The 20,867-nt window shown below is 37.1% G+C and overlaps 1 protein-coding gene across 2 annotated transcripts in view; it reads left to right on the plus strand.

The window, feature by feature from the left end:
* SCAF8 (SR-related CTD associated factor 8) overlaps positions 1-20,867 on the plus strand; it is a 90,043-nt gene that overhangs the window by 46,464 nt on the left and 22,712 nt on the right. For both annotated transcript variants that reach the window (XM_029944050.1, XM_029944051.1), the window contains 6 exons: positions 6,021-6,182; positions 7,209-7,362; positions 8,392-8,522; positions 11,851-12,027; positions 13,073-13,152; positions 14,882-14,999. In XM_029944050.1, the coding sequence (XP_029799910.1) occupies positions 6,021-6,182; positions 7,209-7,362; positions 8,392-8,522; positions 11,851-12,027; positions 13,073-13,152; positions 14,882-14,999 (822 nt within the window). The remainder of the gene's footprint in view (positions 1-6,020; positions 6,183-7,208; positions 7,363-8,391; positions 8,523-11,850; positions 12,028-13,072; positions 13,153-14,881; positions 15,000-20,867) is intronic.

The following is a 20,867-nucleotide window of genomic DNA, read 5'->3' on the forward strand; positions in this document are numbered from 1 at the left end:
CATAAGCTAAAACACAGCCTGCTTAATACCTTTCCTTAAATTCCACCTCTATACTACAGTATACTTGAGGTCCATGCAAAAAAGTAGCTACTTTTTATATAGAAAATGGATGATTAAGTCTTTGGTGCTGTAAAAGCAACTTCAATTAAACATCACCATAAAAAGAAGAGGGGAAAAAAAAAAGTAAAGAAAATAATAAGGGAAAAACCCAAGACACACTCCCTAGGGGGGAAAAAAAACCCAGCATGTCATTTCTGTCCTTGACAGAATGTATTAAATAAGCAAACACCACCAACAAGCAAAACAAGTACTACAATGTAAAAATATTTAAAAAAATGATAACCCTCTCACATGCATAAATGAAAGGTTGCACACAAAGAACTCAGATCTTTTCAAGCTTCAATAGTAAATATTCTGCCACTATGTATTAAATACTGCATGGTTTGCCCAAGCTAAGATGAAACCACATCATAAATCAATAAGCATTTTGCATTTTCTTTCATTATCTACTCAAAGTCATGCCTACTGCACCTCTAAACATTTCATTAAATCCAATGATACAGCAAACACTCCCAAAAGGGTCTATTGTAAGCAGCATACAGATGGGCCTCGTTTTCTTATGTGTTTTGATACTCTGTGTATTTTGAATGGAGCGTTTAGTTGCATTTTGTTACCTCTTGACTTGGTAGTGTTCTCTGATCCTTTCTAGTCTTTGTTGATTTGGGTCTTTTTCATTTTGTTTTGTCTTTTCTCTACTCAGAGAATCCCCCTTAACATTTCTTGCAGGCCTGGGTTAGTGGTCACAAACTCCTCTAGTTTTTGTTTGGGAAACTCCTGATCTCTCCTATTTTGAATGACAGCCTTGCTGGATTAAGAACTCTTGGCTTTGTATTTTTCTGATTCAGCACATTGAATATATCCTTCCACTCCTTTTGGTCTGCCAAGCATCTGGATCGGTCTGCTGTGAGCCTGATTTGGCTTCCCTTATACGTTAAGGAGTTTTTTTCCCTTGCTGTTTTCATAATTCTTTCCTGTGTGCATTTTGTGAATTTGACTATGATATGCCTTGGTGATGGTCAGTTTTTGTTGAATCTAATGGGAGTTCTCTGTGCTTCTTGGATTTTAGGTCTGTGTCCTTTCCCAGATTAGGAAAGTTTTCTGCAATAATTTGCTCACATAAACCTTCCCTTTTCTCTCTCTCTTCATCTTTGGGCACCCCTATGATTCAGATGTTATTCCTTTTTAAAAAGTCACTGAGTTCTCTATGTCTGGTATCATGCTCTTTTGTCTTTGTTTCCCTCTTCTCCTGCTTCGTTATTCTCTGTAGTTTTATCTTCTAGATTACTGATTTGGTGCTCTGCTTCATCCATCCTTGCCATTGTGGCAATCCATTTGAGTTTGCATCTTGGTTATAGCATTTTTTATTTCGTTCTAAGTAGACTTTTTTTTAAATCTCTGCAGAAAGGAATTCTTTGCTTTTTCTTTTTCAACCCCAGCGAGTATTCCTATTATTGTGATTCTGAAGTCTAGTTCACACTTCTTGCTTGTACCTGTGGTAAGCCACTGGCTGTCATTTCTTCCTGTTCTTTCGTTTGGGGTGAGTTCCTTCATTTGCATTTTAGAAGAGGAAAAAAATTAATAAAATAAAAAATTAAAGACAAAAGAAAAATCAAATAAAGAAAGGTGGATTCTAGGTGTGTTTTAGTCTGCTTGTTGAAAGAAACTTGATAGAATAGAGAAAAGGGTAAGAAAAAACTGGTAAGAAAAAATGTTTAATACATATGATAAAATAGAGTAAAATGAAATAAAAAATAGAATTACAAATTAAAAAATAAAAATAAAGTAGAAAATAATTAAAAATACACAGTAAATTAAAAAAAATAAAATTTTCTCCTATATTAAAGAAAAAGAAAGGGGGGAAAAAACAAAAGCAGAAGCAAAAAAAAAGAGGAAAGAAAAAGAATACATGAGTCCACAAACAGAATGAGACCTGAATGAAGTTACATTCAGTTTCCCTGAGAACTGAACCTGTGAACCCCTCCATGGTCTGTACACTAAACAGGTAGAGGGACTTCTGCTGGTCTTCTAGGGAATGTGCGGGAGGGAGCAGTGAGTGGGGCTTGTGTAATGGCTCTGGTCTCCACTAGGTGGCGCTGCGTAGCTTACTGGTGTGGATCAGTGTGGTGCACATTTTGCAGGAGAGGTGGAAATGGCTTTACCCAGCTACCTAGTTTCTGGCACAGGAACTTACTGCTCTCAGTGACCAGCAATCAAGCACTCTTCCTTTGTCTCTGGCCTCCATCCATTCCTTGCCTGAACCCTGTCCATGTCCAAGCTGTCTGTCTGCCAGGCGGTACCTCTTTCCGAGTTTTACCTCAAATGGGATTGTGTTTCAAAACCCCACACATCAGAGACTCCCATGGCTCGGACCTGCACTAACTCTCTGGGGGAGGCTCTTGGTGAGGAATGGCTGTGTCCTGGCTTGACCCAGAAAACGTTTGTGCGGTTGCGCATCATTAGAGGTTCAGAGATTATGGCGAATCACAGCACACAGCTGGTGCCAAGTTTCCCTGCACTCTGGCCTCTATCCCAATATTAGCAAATGTGGCTGTTCTCCAGGGTCAGCTGGGACCTTTGCCTGCGGGGAGGCCATATGGCCTCTACCAGATGCACTCCAAGCAGAGGAAAAGCTTTTTCCCATGTGGCTCAAGGACGCCTCAGACCCTGCTGCCTGCTTCTGGGGATTTGCCCTCTTCCTTGCCAGAACACAGCCAGGCACTGGGCTCTAGAATGTCAGACTCTGCACTCCACTGTTGATAAATCCTGATAGTATTGAAACCCTCTCCTCTTCTCCTGTCAGTATTTTTGGGGAACAGATATCTTGTTCAGTCCCCTGCGAGTGTTTTCACTCTTCTCTCTCCCTGCCACTTTCGGGGGAATGTTTTTCTGTCTATCCCAATGCGCCACACTCTCCCCCTTTCTCTGTTCTTTCGTCACAGAAATAGCTCTCTACTGTCAGTGGTTTTTCTCTCCCCCAGTTCGCCTCTCTGTACCGCATATCTTCTGAGGTCTGTGGCTCCAAGTTAGGCAGATTGTTGTGTTAATCCTCAGATCAATTTCCTAGGTGTGCAAAATGGTTTGGCGCTGATCTAGCTGCGTTTCAGGGAGGAGACAAGCTGAGGGTGTCCTTGCTGCTCTGCCATCTTGATCGTGATCTCAACCAAATGAGTTCTTACATTGTGTATTAGTTCATATGTTGCAAAGTATGTGGTCCAAGTCACCCAGAGAGTTTTTTGTCAGAAAACTCTAACTCTGATGGTATTCACATAATAGGTTAGATAACTTTAGAATGGAAATCACAACATATGTTCAAAGTGCATTCTCCCTGTGTTACAGTCTTTGTCTCCCTTTTGAAAGGACTATTACTGCAGCACAAGAGATTAGAAATTACTAGAATGTAGTTTGAAGACTTTGTACCTGAAAACTTAATGTGACATAAATTTATACTTATTATTTAAAGAGTAAAACTTCCTCGTACCAGTGGAAGGTCTGAGGAATTATTGCATTTTCAGTACTCATAGAACTTGAAGAGGAGCGCCTGGGTGGCTCAGTTGGTTAAGTGTCCAGCTCTGGCTCAGGTCATGATCTCACGGTTCGTGGGTTCAAGCCCCACATCTGGCTCTGTGCTGACAGCTAGTTCAAAGCCTGGAGCCTGATTCAGATCTGTATCTCCCTCTCTCTCTGACCCTCCCCTGCTCACGCTGTCTCTCAAAAATAAATAAAAAAACATTAAAAAAAAAAGAAAAAAGAACTTGGAGAGGAAATTGAAAAAACATTTCAAGTTTAAAAAAAATTTTTTTCCTTAGGTTTCTAGTTGGTAATTTAGCTAGGTTTGCCAATTATTAAGTTGTTTTAAAGCATTGTCATACTTAAGAAATTTTTTTTGGTCATTTTATGTGACTAAAAGGGCCTACTCTACAAGTGAAGGAAAATCCCACAACATCATAATATATAGTATGTCTAAAGTTACTGTGTATGAAGAAACACTAAACTGCTAATATATTTTTGAAGCTTAGGCCAGAAGGGTCCTTTTATTGTCTTATGTATTCATAATTCTTCTGTGTTATGAGTTTGTTATCTGATTTTTGTTACAAATCAAAGAAAAAGATGCATTTTTAAAAAGTTTAGTACATTCATTATTTACCATTCAGTGTTAATTCTTGAAGCTCTTTCAAGCAACTTCTGTTCAGTCTTTATTTCTATGAAATAATATGTCGTATTATTTTGTCTTTAGGAAAATTAAAATGCCAATAAAATATTTAATAAATAATAATCACTTATCCTTATTTGTGGCATTAGGGAATAGATACATTTTAACAAAATGGATGTCCTGCTTTTCATTAAATTTTAAAGTTTTCTTCTCTTTACTAAGATGCTTTATTTGCATGGTTAAGTTGTTGTTTCCTTGAATGTATGGTGATCAGGAAAATAGCCTTGGCCAGATACATGAACTGAAGGACAAATAAGCTCAGTGTTTTTGGAACATGAGGGAAAACTATTTTACACTTTCAAAAAACTTTAACTTTCAACAGAAGAGATATTTTTAACCTTTAGGTAGGTAAAACTTAAAACTTCAGTATCCAAACACCAACATTAGTGTCCTTCTATGAAATATTTCAAGTTCTTAACAGAATGTTGCAATAGGTACTTGTGAATTGGTGCTGAAGGACTTCTCATTTTCTAAATAAAGACCTTAAGGATAAGATTCTTAACGAGTTCTTGAAAGAGGGTGCCTGGGCGGCTCAGTGGCTTGAGCGTCTGGCTCTTGGTTTTGGCTCAGGTCATGATCTCATGGCTTCGTGAGTTCGAGTCCCACATTGGCCTGTGTGCTAATGGTGTGGAGCCTGCCTAGGATTCTCTCTCTCTCTCTTCCTTTCTCTCTGCTCCTTCCCTACTCACACTGTCTCTGTCTCTCTAAAAATAAATAAACTTAAAAAAAAGTATTTGAAGGAATGAATGAAGCACCATCTTGTCTTTTTGCCGAATGAAATCACTCATTGTCTGCACTGAAAATGCCATTAGAATGTGTGTGTGTGTGTGTTGGGGATGGGTTGAGGATGCTTTTCTTACTGGTACTTGAGTTTCCAAGGTTTTTTCAAGAATGTAATTGTACTTTAGTGCCAAATATGATTGCCAGGAAGTTACTTTAGGTGAAATACTTACCTAATTACACCCAAAAGTCCTGCTTTTTGCAGCTCTGATTCCATGTGATGTAACATATGCTTGGGAAGCAGGTTTTCTTATGTTTCCGGATATGATGATAAACCAGGAGCAGTAAGCTTAATAGTAAAAGGATTCTTCATTGTGCTCACCTAATCAGATAGGCTAGAAAAGCTTGTGGCAGGAGGATTATATTCCTCCATTTGGGTGGAGGATAAGAATGTTGAGAAATATTTATCAGTGGAATAGCTAAAAAATATTTTTGTAGGGTAGATTCCTGTAATCATAATGGTAGTTTCTTTCTCATAGGTGTGGTGTTTGAGTAGGCTTTTGAGACTTTAGGGTTGGTGTATTTACAGTGTTATAGTTTGCCTAGTTTTTTTCCCTTCATTAGTACAGAAACCCCTTTTGTTACACATTTTAGATGAAGTCTAATGCATGTTGGCCATGCTTTTTTCTAGAGCTCTTTCCTAAATTTGTTGCTTCCTTCATTGTGGCTTTTCAAAATCATTAAACAAAAAAAAAATTTTTTTTAATAACAATGCCTTATCCTTTTATTTGTCATCCACGCCAGTTCTGCGGTACTATTTTAGAACCTAGGTGGTTGGCAGTTGAACTGGGTTGTCTGGAGTAGCCAAAGTAGATTGTTTAAAATGCTGTTCTAGAGACAGATGGTGTGGAATCGTCAGTGTCTGAATATTCGTTATGTCTACATAAGCATTGTTTTTGTACTTGTATAGGATTTTAATGAATGTTACCTGTTTTTTTCCTTCCCTTCCTACTCTTCTTTTTTCTATCAGTGTAAACCAGAATACAAGGTACCTGGACTGTATGTTATTGACTCCATTGTACGACAATCTCGACATCAGTTTGGTCAAGAAAAAGATGTATTTGCACCCAGATTTAGTAATAACATCATTAGCACTTTCCAGAATTTATATCGTTGCCCTGGGGATGACAAGGTATGCTGTTCTTTTTTAATTTTTAAGTCAGTCCATTAGCTTTTGGTCTTAATGAGACTCTGGATTATCTTAATTTATCATTTTGTTACCTTTTAAATAATTCTGAATTTGAATAGTTAGTTCTTACACTATCCACGGTCTGAGATTCTTAGAATCTTCTTAAAAGTGGAGAGATGTAGTTGATTTTCCTTCTTTTAAACTTCTTGAAGCAATTGGTTGGTATCAAACTGGCTATAAGAAGCTCTTGGAATTATACTGAAAGCTTATTTAGTCTCACACAAAACTAATTCAGTGTTTTGATATTTGACCTGAGCTGATATGCATCTATAACATATCTATGAAACATGGGTCTGCCAAGCAGTTTCTAGAAAAGAACTGCTTTTAAATTCTTCTGTTATAGTGGAGTTTCATCAGTGCCCAAAACCACACTGCTAAGTCCGCCAGTCTGAGTGAATAAATATTCCAACCAGATGAAAGGCAGGCTTCGGAACCTGACAGAGAATTAAAAAGTTTGTGTGTGTGTTCAAAGATACTAGAATTTTACTTACTTTGGATGTTGATTTGGAAATTTAGTATACTCTTCTGATAGTTTGATTGCAGTATTAAATTTTTTTAAAGTCATGTAGGGTAAGGACTCTGTCCTGAAGTTTGGTGTTTAAAGTTAAAATGACCTGTAGATACAGCGTTGGTGCTGAGATGGATCCTGATCACCTCGGCAGCCTTGACAGGGTCCAGCCATAACCCCCCATCTCCTCAGGCCTTGGGGAGAGGCTGAAACCTGTTGCCATTCTTGTCTTGCTAAATGTAGCTTTCGTTTACCTTGTGTATCGATATCGATGAACAGTTGTTTTCAGGTGTGTTAAGATAAGCAAATGCAAAATTACAGAAACATGATTTCAGAGGTGGAGAGTATTATCGAGTGTTTTAATCTGTCCTTCCCATCCACTGCTCGCATAGTCTCTGAAATGATTGTGCTAAGGTTTTGAAAGCAAAAAGTTAAAACATTGTTATTCTTTTTTCCTCTAGAGTAAAATAGTGAGAGTATTAAACTTATGGCAGAAGAATAACGTGTTTAAGAGTGAGATTATTCAGCCTCTTCTGGACATGGCCGCGGGGATCCCTCCCCCCGTCGTCACGCCCGTGCTGGCCAGCACCACGGCGGCCATGAGCAACACCCCAGGTAGGGCGCGTTTGTGGGGGGTTGTTTTCCGAGTCTTCTACTCCTGGTTTTCAGGTGATGATTCATATTCATCTAGCATTAGACAACTGAAAGGAAATGTAATTTGAAGGAAAAATAAACTCAGATTTTATATTTGTGTGTAGTTCTTTTCTAAAAATTAAAAAGCCAGATTTTTAAATCCCTAAAAACATAATAATGAACGTTGGGAAATTAGCTTGTCACTTAGGTTTTTTCCTGGTTTAGACTGTGTGTAGCTTTTTAAACTTGCATCTAAATTAACTCAATATTCACAATATAGTAGGGGAACTTAATATTTATAAAGAACCCTGAAAAAATTATTTAATGGAACCAAGAATGCTTTAGTAATAATCTCAAAATCCTGTTTTTGGAAGTATATTTAAATGACATTTAAAATTTGTTATCATCATTTAACATTTGATATATATTTAGTTTTTGTTGTGTGTCCATACACCTACACATCCACTTTTTTTTAAAGTTTATTTGTTTTGAGAGAGAGACAGAGCAACCGGTGGAGAAGCAAAGAGAGGGAGAGGGAATCTCAAGCAGGCTCTGTGTTGTCAGCGCAGAGCCCCATATGGCCCATGAGATCATGACCTGAGCGGAAACCAAGAGTTGGACACTTTAACTGACTGAGCCACCAAGACATCCCCACACACGTCCATTTTAAACAAAAATAGCTTTACATTATATGTACTATTTTATAACCTTTTAAATTATATTTTGAATATTTTCTCATGTCATTGAATTTTTTCTAGTAAGATTTGTAATGACTTTTAAGCACTGTAGGCCCTTTTAAAGTAGCTTAGTTAATGAGGACAAATACAGACAGATCCTTTTGGTATTTTATTTTAACCCTACCTAATTCCGTAATTATATAATAAAATAAAAACATTTATTTAAGTTTGTATATATTTTATAAAAGTGACAAAGCAAATCTCTCTACCTTTTCAAGTCTTATTTATTTACTTTACATATTTGTTTGGGTGGGTGTGATGTGTTTTTCAAAAGGAACTCCTGTGACACCTGTCACTCCAGCCAATGTGGTCCAGGGGCTGCCGGATCCGTGGGTGTCTCAGATAACAAATACAGATACACTGGCCGCTGTAGCTCAGATCTTACAGAGTCCTCAAGGCCAACAGGTGAGCAGTTTCTTTGTTACATGGACAGTGATCAATGATTTAGAGCTCATTTTCATAATGTACCACCTAAAGAATATGTGTTTTCTTATTATGTGAAAATGAGATCACACGAGTACCCTGTAACTTGCTTTTTTTTTAGTTTAGTAATGCATTGTTTTATGTGCTGTTTTATAAAAAATTGATTTTACGCTAAAATATTGATTTAACACATAGTTTTTGCCAAGCATTATTAGATGCTATAGTCACTCCAGTGACAAGACAGGGAAGTCTTCTGTCTTGGGAAAGATGTCTTTCTTAGGGGAGATAAATAAAAAAGCATAAAACTTGAGATAGTGACACATAAGTTAAAGTGAATTTTTAGGATGACTAGGTTTGGGAGAAAGGGTCACCATTAGGGAGAGTAGCCAAGAGAAGGTGGTTTTGAGAAGTAGCATTTGAAGTGAGACTTGAAATGGAACTAGGCATGGTAGGATTTGGAGACAGCTCATTCTTAGCATACCCTTTTTTTTTCACTTGACCTTTAAAAATCAAATTATTATGATCTGTGCAATAAAACCTCCCAAACTCTTTTTCCTGATATTCATAAGGTTTCAACCACCTGTAAGTTTTTGTTTAAATATCACCGCAGTAATCTTTCAAAAAGTGATTTAAAACTGCACATTCCTAACTGCACATGCTTTCACCCCATCCTCTTTTTTTCTATTATCTGCCTTCTTCCTTTTAAAAAAAAGGGGGGGGGGCTTTTTTTTTTTTAAACATATTTTGAGAGAGCACACGTGGGCAAGTAAGGGATGATCATGGAGAGAAAGAATCCCAAGCAGGCTCTGCACTGTTGGTGCAGAGCCCAGTACAGGGCTTGATCGCACAAAACCAGGAGATCATGACCTGAGCTGAAATCAAGAGTTCGATGCCTAAGCAAATGAGATACCTAGGCACCCTTTTTCTATTATATAATCTGTCTTCTATTACATTATATAATTTACTTATTTATTTTGTTCATTTTCTGTCTCTTACCACTGGAATGTATGCTCTACAAGGATAAGGATTTTTTTTTTTGTCCATTTTGTTCACTTGTGTGTCTCTGATGTTTAGGTAGCAGATGTTCAGTCCATTTTTGTGGAATGAATAGTGTATAGAGCATAGCAGTGTTGGGTGTACAGAAGGTCTTCTAGAGGTGCGATGGCTGGAGGAAAAGATGGCCTGTGTATGTGAGATAATGATGACAGAGTTGAAGTGGTAAACCTAAATGTGGGGCCTGGGTTTCAAAACACAGAAACGGTAGGCTGAAGAACAAAGGGCTCGACAGCGTGGAATCGCCACAGATTTCTATGTTGAAGTCACATGATCTGAACAGTACTTTAATGGATGAGAGAGGAAGGAAGCCTAGAGATAGCAAGTGTTGGTAACAATGATAAAGGAAGGGAAGTAATGAATATGTGAAAATAGTAGGGTTGTAGACTCAGAAGGACAATCTCAGAAAAAAGGGACTATTCTAGAGTTTTAAACATGTAAAAACCAATTGGGAAACGAAATTGGGTATTAGATAAAATCATCAAATTATTAATTTTATGATAACGATATTTTGAAAATAATTCATAGGGGCGCCTGGGTGGCTCAGTTGGTTGAGCATCCGACTTCAGCTCCGGTCATGATTTCGTGATTTCGAGCCCTGCATCAGGTTCATTGCTGACAGCTCAGAGTCTGGAGCCTGTCTTCGGATTCTGTGTCTCCCTCTCTCTCTCTGACCCTTCCCTGCTCATGCTATCTCTCTCTCTCTCAAAAATAAGTAAGAACATTTAAAAAATGAAAATAATTCATAAAGCAAATGTTCTCATTTTAAAAGATACCTATTAAAATAAATCCTTTTGACAGAAGTGATCTTTCCAGACTAAACAGTACAAAGAAATTTAAGAACACATAGTAATCAGACATGAAATTTGAGTAAAGGGAAACATGGGATACTGCTGTGCTTTGAACCTGACTGAAACAGTAACAGTGCTGTCTGGAAGAATGGGGATGTCCAAAGAAATAAGTTAAAATGTATAAAGCAGAAAATATGATATTAACCCCCTTCACTCTCCCCTCCCCCAACTCCTCCCGGCCCTTCCTCCTTTCTCTACCTTCCTCCTTTCCCCTCCTCCCCCCTCCATTCTGTCTATTCTGGAGCTTCCTCAGTGCAGTAACTCACCTATCATATATCTTTGTATCACTTTCTTTGCTCTCACGTTAGTAACTTGCAGTAATTGTTTATTTGATAGCCAAATGACTCTTTTGTTTTTTAATATCACTGTTTTAGATAGGCCTGTAATTACTTACTTTCATCTTGGAAGGCTTTTGTACCTTCTCCCACTAAAAGTTGATCTTCTCTTAAACATTACACATTTCTTGTTTCTATTCTAAAGTGGTAATATTCAGATTTAACTCAGGTTTAGATCTTTTAGGAAAGTATTAATTACTTGTAAGATGTATGTAGGGTTTATCTACCTATAAGATCTTCAGGATCTTAACTGTTGTTTCTTCTTCTTAAAAGGATGGGTGAGGGGCTCCTGGGTGACTCAGTCGGTTAAGCGTACGGCTTCAGCTCAAGTCATGATCTCACGGCTTGGGGGTTCGAGCCCCACATCGGGCTCTGTGCTAACAGCTAGCTCAGAGCCTGGAGCCTGTTTCAGATTCTGTGTCTCCCTCTCTCTGCCACTCCCCTGCTTGTCCTGTCTCTCTCTGTCTCTCAAAAATAAATAAAAAATGGGGGGAAAAATTAAAAAAAAAAAGAAAAGAAAAGAAAGAAAGAAAAACAAAAAAACATTAAACACAAAAAGGATGGGTGCGTAGGGGGAACAGGGATTTGCTCTCACCACTTGCTGGCACTGTTCGCCTTGAATTTCCTGACTTTGAGATTGCTCCAAGGGGCAGATTTCTTACTTGCTTTTCTGCTTTCAGGAAATGTGTTAGCTGATGATAAATCTGAAAGATAGCAGAAGCAGTTGTTGTTGCTTCTTCTTTTACAGAGATTAGGGAGTTTATTGAAGAAGGAATGAAAAGCTTAGTGGAAAAAAAAGCAGTCTGTATATGATGAGTTCTTTACCTGTTATGATACGACCACTTTATTGGGCTTACAGTTTTCAGACTTTTCAGAAGCAAGGCAGACTTAGCGAGGATTTAAAAAAAATTTTTTTTAATTAACTGTTGTTTTGAGTATGTATATATATATTTTTTCCTTTTTCCAAAGACTGTAGGATGATGAATTTTATTGACTGAAAGTTTTAGGTGAGTATTCTTATAAATAACACTCAGCAACTGTTTGTAATAACTTTTCCTCTTTCCCTCCCAGCTTCAGCAGTTGATACAGACTTTGCAGCTGCAGCAGCAGAAGCCTCAGCCCTCCATCCTGCAGGCCCTGGACGCCGGGCTGGTGGTGCAGCTGCAGGCCCTCACCGCACAGCTCACGGCGGCGGCGGCAGCGGCCAACACCCTGAACCCCTTAGAGCAGGGGGTGTCTTTCAACAAGGTAGGAATTCCATTGCCGGATCTGTTCTTTATGCAGTGTTCAGTTGTATACACTATCGCGTGGATTCTAATTCTGTAAACTGTGTTTTATTAAGAACTATTATAATATGCACTGCACCGTATAAGACATGAATTTTACAAAAAGTTTAAACTTCTGAAAGAACTCTATCTAAAACATTTAGAATATTCTCTCTTAACTGAAGATAACTAGTTAGCAAAACTGTATTTTCACCATTGAGACAAATGATAGTTTTCTGAATTTTTTAATTTCTTTTATAAATGTTACAAATACACTAGTTTTGATGTTCTGTATTTTAAAGTTTTAACCTGCTGAAATTATAATTGTTCAAAATTGGAACTTCAAAGGAGCAGTTCTCTACAAGTTGTCAATATGCTGCAATATTATGATAAATTGAGAGCTGACTATAAAGAATAATGGTTTTAAAGTTGAAAATCATTCATGTATAACTCAAAGTCTTGTTAATCATGGGAATATTAAAAGTACCTTGAAAGTATTATCCATATTATTTTTACTTCTGCTACTATACTTTTTTAGGAAAACAAATGTTGATCCATTTTGTTATTAGATTTTTTTTAGCTAGCATGATAGTCTGAAAGTATATAGCTAACCCATGGAAGAAAACCTTTAAATTGGTCATGTAAAAGACAGTAGAGCATTCTAAGAAAAGAAATGTACTAGGAATAGATCCGTTGATTATGGTTGTAGATGTTTTTTAATCAAGCTTTATTACCATTGGGAAGCCAAATTATTTTAATCCCAGTCCTCTATAAAGCATTAGTATTTATTCCGTATGTGGTCATTTGTTTTGTTACATAAGGCAGTGTATGTCAGAGTACTTTAAAGTTCTACTCAGTTAAATGCTTTGTTAGAGCGTAACATAAAATTATGTAAAACATTTGTGTATTAAATGGTAGAGGTAAATTAATGGGATGTCATTGACATTCAGAATAGCATTTGTAACATATTTTTTGTGAAATACTTTGTAATTTGTCTTTCTCTCCTTTTTTTCCCCCTCCCCCCTTAGAAGTTGATGGATAGGTTTGATTTTGGGGAAGATTCTGAGCATAGTGAAGAACCTAAAAAGGAAATTTCAGCTTCTCAACTGTAAGAATTTTTTCTTCATAACCATAAACTTTTCCCATTACTATATAGACATCGGATGGGACATTGCCTTCTGAACCACCAAGTGGGCTGTGATATAATCAGGCTGTTGAGTGCTCCCACTACAGAAAGATTGTGGAATTGTTGTCTTGTTGCCTTTCTCTGTTATTTTGACTCTCAGATCTTTGCAAATATTTGGGATATATCAAAATTCTTTATAGGAAAATTGATAGATATTGATAAATCTAGTTGTGATATCTTCTGTGTCTGTATTAGGCTTTACTTTATTTAATTCAATTGTAAGACTGTTTTCAGTAATAGGAAAGAAGCTTGCTTCTAATGTCAGTGGCTACTTTAGGAAGTCTGCCGTATTTGGGAGTATATCTGATGAAGCAGAAGGAAGGGTTAGGGTTGTAGGGCCTCTGTTTTTTTTTTTTAAAGATACAGATTGTATATTTTTATTTAGATTATTGATTGGGTTTTTTTTCCCTCAAATTGTTCTGTGCAGCCCTAAGTTCTTAGGGGTTTGAGAAAAGACCAGTGGGGAAGAGGATGTTTGAGAGTGGGGGTGTAGAAGTTGGGGGTTTGGAAGAGGGGTGATGAATGGGGAGAACACCTCTGGAACCTTGTTTTAAGCAGAGGTTATTAATTTTATATATTGGGATAATATTTAAAAAACATTTATATACATAAAAATACAAATATATCCTGTTGGTAAATATATCCTACTTGAATTAAAAACTAATGATTTCTATTGTGAATTATTAAGTTAGCAGAGAAATATTTGAGATCATGTTAGATCAGTGTCCTGAACAATGTAAGAATCTCCTTTAATGGTTGTAATAAGGTGTTTGTGTAATGTTTTAATGCCTTCTATGATGAGAAATTAAATAATTTTTGGTTACTGAATCTTGTTTGCTTTATGTAACACTCACTGATTGGTTTTGCATTCTGAAGCAAGGAAACAAATTTGCTCCATTATCTTTTGAGACATAGCCTTTCAATATTTGAAGTTAGGTATCATTCTTCCCCGTAGGTTTATTTGCTGCAGATGAAGTACACTTTTTTCCAACTGTTTCAAGACTTCTCACCATCCTGATTGCCCCTTTTGGGATGCCCTCTTTTTTGTTCATGTCTTACCTTGTGGCACCCAGAATTCCAGGTGTATTCCAGGTGTGAATTTCCCAGAGTATAGTTAAAGTATTATTTCCTCTTACTTAAGTACTGTTTCTGTTAACATACCTAATAATGCGAATGCTTTTCTAAAGAAAGCAGATTAGTTTTATAAAGTTTATGGTCAATCACAATTGTAGATTTCACATGTACTGATTGATAGACCGTTTCTCCCACTATCTTATAGTTAGAGGCGGAGTTAAAGTGACAGTGTTTAAATACTTTTAACAGTTTTTATGTGTTTTCATTGAGATTTTCTTAAAAGCTCTAATGTAAAAAATACTAATTTATATGTATTTAATAGCGTGAGACCATAATAACAGATCTTCCATCAGAGTATCTTTAACATGTTATCCATCTATTGAAAGACTATTGGAGAGCTTTCTATTTTAACATATTAATGTTCTGAGGTATTCCATTTTCTCTTAATATTTCAAAAATAAACAACGTAGTAGAGTGTGTTTCATTTAATTGGCATTGGGGGAGTTGAATATTCAGTTATTTTCACATTATCTTTACAGGGCTTTAAAATATATTTCCATTTGTTTTTTCCTCGTAGTTCTCATGTTTCAGAATCTGTGAACAATTCAATTTTTCATCAGATAGCGGAACAGTTACAGCAGCAAAACCTGGAACATCTGAGACAGCAGCTTCTGGAGCAGCAGCCGCCTCAAAAGGTTTATAGCTCCACCTTGTGGTCTTTAGAGTTACTGCTGTCTGTACGCTTTAAATGGTGTTTCTCAAGTGTGGTGATTCTTCCTCACCTTCATTACTAAGAAAATCCGCCTTTTCAAAACCTTTATATTTTCTGTTATCAGGATGTGTTCTAGATGGATGCATGTGCTCGGTGTACTGGAGGTGGTGTTTTAGTATTACTACTTGAAACTTCATGTGCTTTCCTCTCCACGCAATCCCCTATCAAACAAGGTCATGATGATTTTGCTTTTGTTGATGGTGACGATGGCAAAGTAGATTGCTATTTTTAATTAGGCTCTTAACGTGTAGCAGGAGGTTTGTGAGGCATGATTGCATTTAATGCTCTGAGATAGCTTTTTGATGCCCATTGTACACTACAGGAAACCATTGTACCTTAGTGAAATGAAGCATCCACTGCAAAAATACACAGCTAATGTCATGTATCCTTAGTCTTAAGATGCACCATTATTTCATTTATAGCTAAGAATTTGAATCCCTTCAAGAGTATAACATCCCATGGAGTTAGAAGAATCCTATAAATTACAGGGATAATACGCAAAGAAAAATCACATCTTAGAATTGATAAAGTACAGGGGCATGTGGTGGCTCAGTCGGTTAAGCGTCTGGCTTTGGTTCAGGTCATGCTCTTGCGGTTTGTGGGTTCAAGTCCCACGTCAGGCTCTGTACTGACAGCTCAGAGCCTGGAGCCTGCTTCAAATTCTGTCTCCCCCTCTCTCTCTGCCCCTCCCCTGCTCGCACACACTCTCTCTCTCTCTCTCAAAAATAAATAGAACATTAAAAAAACTAAAAAAGGAGGTGCCTGGGTGGCTCAGTCAGTTAAGCCTCTGACTTCAGCTCAGGTCAGATCTCATGTTCGTGGGTTCGAGCCCCGTGTCAGACTCTGCTGACAGCTAGCTCAGAGCCTGGAGCCTGCTTCCGGTTCTATGTCTCCTTCTCTCTCTGCCCCTCCCCCTCTCATGCTCTGTCTCTCTCTGTATCAAAAATAAATAAAACATTAAAAAATTTAAAAAATAATTTTAAAAATTTTGAAAAAAAAACTAAAGAATTGATAAAAGTACATCAAGTGGCAAAAACAGTGCTAATTCATTACAAAGCCTATTTTTGTTCTATATGAGAAACACAGATATAAATTGTTTAGTATAGGACTGTTTTCAGATTACCCCCGACCACACTTTTTCCTAGTATCTAAAACGTTTTGTTGGCACTAAAATAATACTATTAAAATTTTTAAGTATGAGCGAAGCATTGTTAGACAAATGATGTATACAAGATGAACAAAAAAGCATATGGTCTCAAGTAATCTCTTCTCTAATGGAGCACATACATCTATATGAACACAGGACAGAATTCTAGTTTCTGTAATGGTAGAGGTGCAAGTGAAGGACATTGGGAATAAAGAAGACAAAGAAGTTACTTTAAAAAAAATAGGTTTTTAAATATTTATTTATTTTTGAGAGAAAGAGACTGAGTGTGACCAAGGGAGGGGCAGAGAGAGGAAGAGACAGAATCTGAAGCGGGCTCCAGGCACTGAGCCGTCAGCACAGAGCCCAACACAAGGCTCGAATCTACGAACTGTGAGATTATGGCCTGAGCCGAAGTCGGACGCTCAACCGACTGAGCCACCCAGGCACCCCAAAGGGAAAGTTTATTTTAGACTAAAGGGATAGCAAACCTTTAAGACACTGCTGGGATCTGAACTTGTCTTTTTCGTGCAAACAGTAAACATAAAATGGATGTTAATGGTATTGGCTAGGTTAACTTATGCCTGGAATTATGAGAATGGAGTTCTGCAGTATTTTATGTCAGGAGATAGATCTGCCTGAGCATTCAGGGACTTAAAGGTCGAGTACAGTGTACAACATTTGGATGTCGTTTAATGAAAAACACAAGTTGTAAATTAGTGAAGAGAAACAGGCTGTAAGTGATATAATAAAAAAATCACAGAGTTGTTAAAGAGACAGAGGATAATAGTGAAGGAGTAGTTTATCCAAACAACAGATTTGTCCAGCTATAGGTGTGACAGTTTTGATTGTCTTAGATCTAGTTTCATTTGAGAAGGTTTAGCAGAAGCAGTGAAATCAAAGTAGTATTCTTAAAATTAGCACCAAATTATTGAAGGGAAAATTACTAGAAATCTGAGAGAGTGTTAATTCTGTCTGAAGAATCTCACCAATTTAAAAAAAAGAGAGCTCTGGTCTTAGTTAATTGCTCTGTAGATTACCTCCACAATTTTATTTATTTCTTTCCTCCACAATTTTAAAGGATACAGTAATAAGATCCTTTTTTTTTTTTAATGTTTGTTTTTTGGAGAGAGAGGGACACAGAATCCAACACAGGTTCCAGGCTCCGAGCTGTCAGCACAGAGCCTGACACAGGGCTCTAACTCACAAACCGCAAGATCATGACTTGAGCCAAAGTCCAACACTTAACGGACGGAGCCACCCAAGCATCCCAGTAATAAGATCCTTTTGAAAGAAGTAAATGTTCTTAAAAGCTTCTGTTGTTAAAAACGAGTGTTAAAGACAGGGAGTAGTCAGATAAGAGCGACTTTTCTAATACATCAGATGGAAAGTGTTCAAAACCTTTGGCAATTTTAGAATCAAAGTATATCAACAGAGTAACCATTCAGTTTAATAAATTGTGTAATTGACTAACCAGTTGCCTTAGTGTATTTAAGATAGGGTGAAACATGCAGAAAAAAGAAGCATTTTGTTTGCCAGGGAGCTCATTGTGGAGGCTAAACGTTCTTCCGGTGTCCCAGCGAAAAGAACAGGGTTGTTGGTGCCACTGCATGCATGCAGCTTGCAATCTAGTGTCCTTACCAAGAGAACACCACTGAAAACAGAGCCCTTCTAGGGAGCGGGAGTCATGTCAGAGGGGGGAATGATTGCTGTTGTCCTGAGTAAGTTACAGTTAACAATATTGGTAATTGTCTTACCAGGATATTCAAAAGATGTCAGGAAAGCTGTAGCTCAAAATGAAATGCTGATAATGAAAATGATATGACTAACAAAAAGGGCTTTTAAAAGAATGTTAGGAATAAAATGATTGTGGAAGATTCAGCAACTTAATGAAGAACTGTCATTATGTAACTTATTTTGAGTCAGTAATATTTTATATAGGAGAATATATGGAAAAAGTAGACTTGAACATGATAAAACCTAAGATGGGTGATAATATTAAGAGCCTTGAGTTGCTGTAAATGAGTTGATACCTTGGCTCACATAAATTGCCTTTCATGGTACTGAGGTTGCAGGATTGTAGCATAGCATGTGAGGATTTCAGTAAAGGCTTTGACGAAGTCTTTCCTGTCTCTTATACAGAAAAATGTAGAGGATGAGGGGTCTATAACTGATCACAATGTGACACTTACATTTTTATTTTTATTTTTAATGTTTATTTAGAGAGAGTGTGTGCAAAAGTGGGGGGAGAGACAGACAGAGGAGAGAATCCTAAGGAGGCTACATACCAACCGCTGATTAGCACAGGGTTCGATTCCACAAACCATGAGATCTTGACTTGAACTGAAATCAACAGTTGGACGCTTACCCCACAGAGCCACCTAGGCGTCCTTCCAATGTGACATTTAATGGGTATTCATCCAGCCTCTAAAAAGGCTCTGCTAGATGCCATTAATCCTCATCTTCTATTTTTTTTTTGGTATTTATGCTTTACATGAGGACATCATTGAAGAAAGTAGAGAGGTATACCAGAATGTATACTAGATGTATACCAAAATATCAGAAAAACAGTCATTTGCCACCTGGGTCCAATGGATCCTTTTTAAATATACTTGGCATCTTACAGATAACTTACTGAAGTGAGGCTAAAAAAGATAGGGAAGAAACTTTATAAGCAATTTTAATATGTGTAATGGAGATGTAGCAATTAAATTCAGACATCACATGTTCTTGGGGCACCTTGGTGGCTAAGTTCACTAAGTATCCGACTCTCAGGTCGTGATCTCAGGTTCGTGGGATTGAGCCCCACTTCAGGTTCTGCACTGACATCGAGGAGCTTGCTTGGGACTCTGTCTCTCCCTCCATTTCTCACTCTCTTTACTCCTCTACTGCTCTCTTTCTCAAGATAAGTACACCTAAAAAAATGTCCGTGTTCTTTAAGCAAAATAGAACAGTCCAGGTGCTTGTTGCAAAATGATGTAAGATAAAGTTCTTCCAGTTATGTGACTAAGTAGATGAAAAGACCCTGATTTTGTTCTTAGAGACACATTTTTTTGCCATTAGTTTTGGAGTTTGAGAAGTACATTTAGGATGTAGTCATCTGAAAACTCATAGTCTCATATTTAACTTAGATATTAAATTTCACCATCATCATTAGAGTCTAGAATGCTGCTCTTTCTCTGTATTCATCTTTATTTTGTGTAATAATTATGAAATATGTTCCTCTGTCACTTTTCTTCTCTTTGCCATTATGTACAGATATGGAACAATCTAAATATTCAACAAAGAGCTTAAAAGCAGGATACAGAGATAGTGTCTCCACTTTTACTTATACCGTTTTGAAATATACAGTATTTTTGGTAATGTAGTAAAACTGGATGATGATTTTATTGCACTGTTGAATTCCCTTCTTGACAATTACTTGGCTTTTTCTTTTTTATATTGTTTTTGTCTCTTTTTTTGTCTTTTTTTTTTTTTTTTTTTTTTGTAGAGTGAGAGAGCACAAGTGGACAAAGGGCAGAAAGAAAATCCCAAGCATGCCCAGCATGGTCGGTCTCATGACTGTGAGATCATGACTTGAGCCTAAATCAAGAGTCAGATACTTAATAGACTGAGCCACCCCGGTGCCCCTATTTTAGTCTTTCTGGAAATAATTGGAAACAACTAATAAATTGTAATAGAAAAATTACAGTGATGAAATAGCAAAATGTTTCCGTATATATAGGAAAATAAGACCTCTAAGATCTCAAGACATATCTTAGATATAGGAAAGGATCTAATGGACCTAATGCAGCTAATTGCAAGATAAAAGGATGAATTTAAGTTGAATCTTTAATATAAATTTTCTCTTCTTCATAAGACCTCTAAGAAAGAATAAAGGTTATGAAATCACAGTCTTTCCAAATGGGTAAAACTCAAACACGAAACTCAAAAACTAAAATTAGTTCCAGTGGATCTTGGTGGTTACACCAAGAATTATAGAAAATTAGGATGAAAAACAGGTGGGTGGATACAAAGCTTAAGATGAATGAAGAAGTAAGAAAAATATGATGTGAAGAATATATGCATCCTGAATCAGGACCAAATAATAAAACTCAGGAGGGAGCTGAATATTCCCTTGCTGTGTTAAAACTTCTGTTGTTAGTATACTGTTTTAAAGACATAAGCCAGGACTCTGCTTAAATGGTATTTGTTTGATTTGTTCTGGAAGAATATGCTTGCTTACCGACACTGGCCAGTACTGTGGTGTGTAATAGGTGTTTCACAGAAGTCTTTTCTAATTCCAACTTTAGCTTTATTTCTAAATCTTAAAATGTTACTTGTTCTTATAGAACCTGTTCCTTCAAAAATAAGAGATTTGGAGCAGTTCTTTAAGTGTTCTTTTTGACTCTTAATTTTTGTGTTTTTTTTTTCCTTTCAGATTAAATGTTATTAGAGTAAGAAATTTTTTTTTTTAATGTTATCGAGAGGGTACCTGGCAGCTCAGTCAGTTAAGCCTCTGTCTTCGGCTCATGTCATGATCTCGTGGTTCATGGGTTTGAGCCCCACATCAGGCTCTGTGCTGTCCTGGAGTCTTCTTCAGATTCTGTCTCCCTCTCCCTTTCTCTCTGCCCCACGCTGCTCGTGTTCTGTCTTTCTTTCTCTCAA

This window comes from Suricata suricatta, chromosome 7 (assembly GCF_006229205.1).
Source record: "Suricata suricatta isolate VVHF042 chromosome 7, meerkat_22Aug2017_6uvM2_HiC, whole genome shotgun sequence".
Lineage (NCBI taxonomy): Eukaryota > Metazoa > Chordata > Mammalia > Carnivora > Herpestidae > Suricata > Suricata suricatta.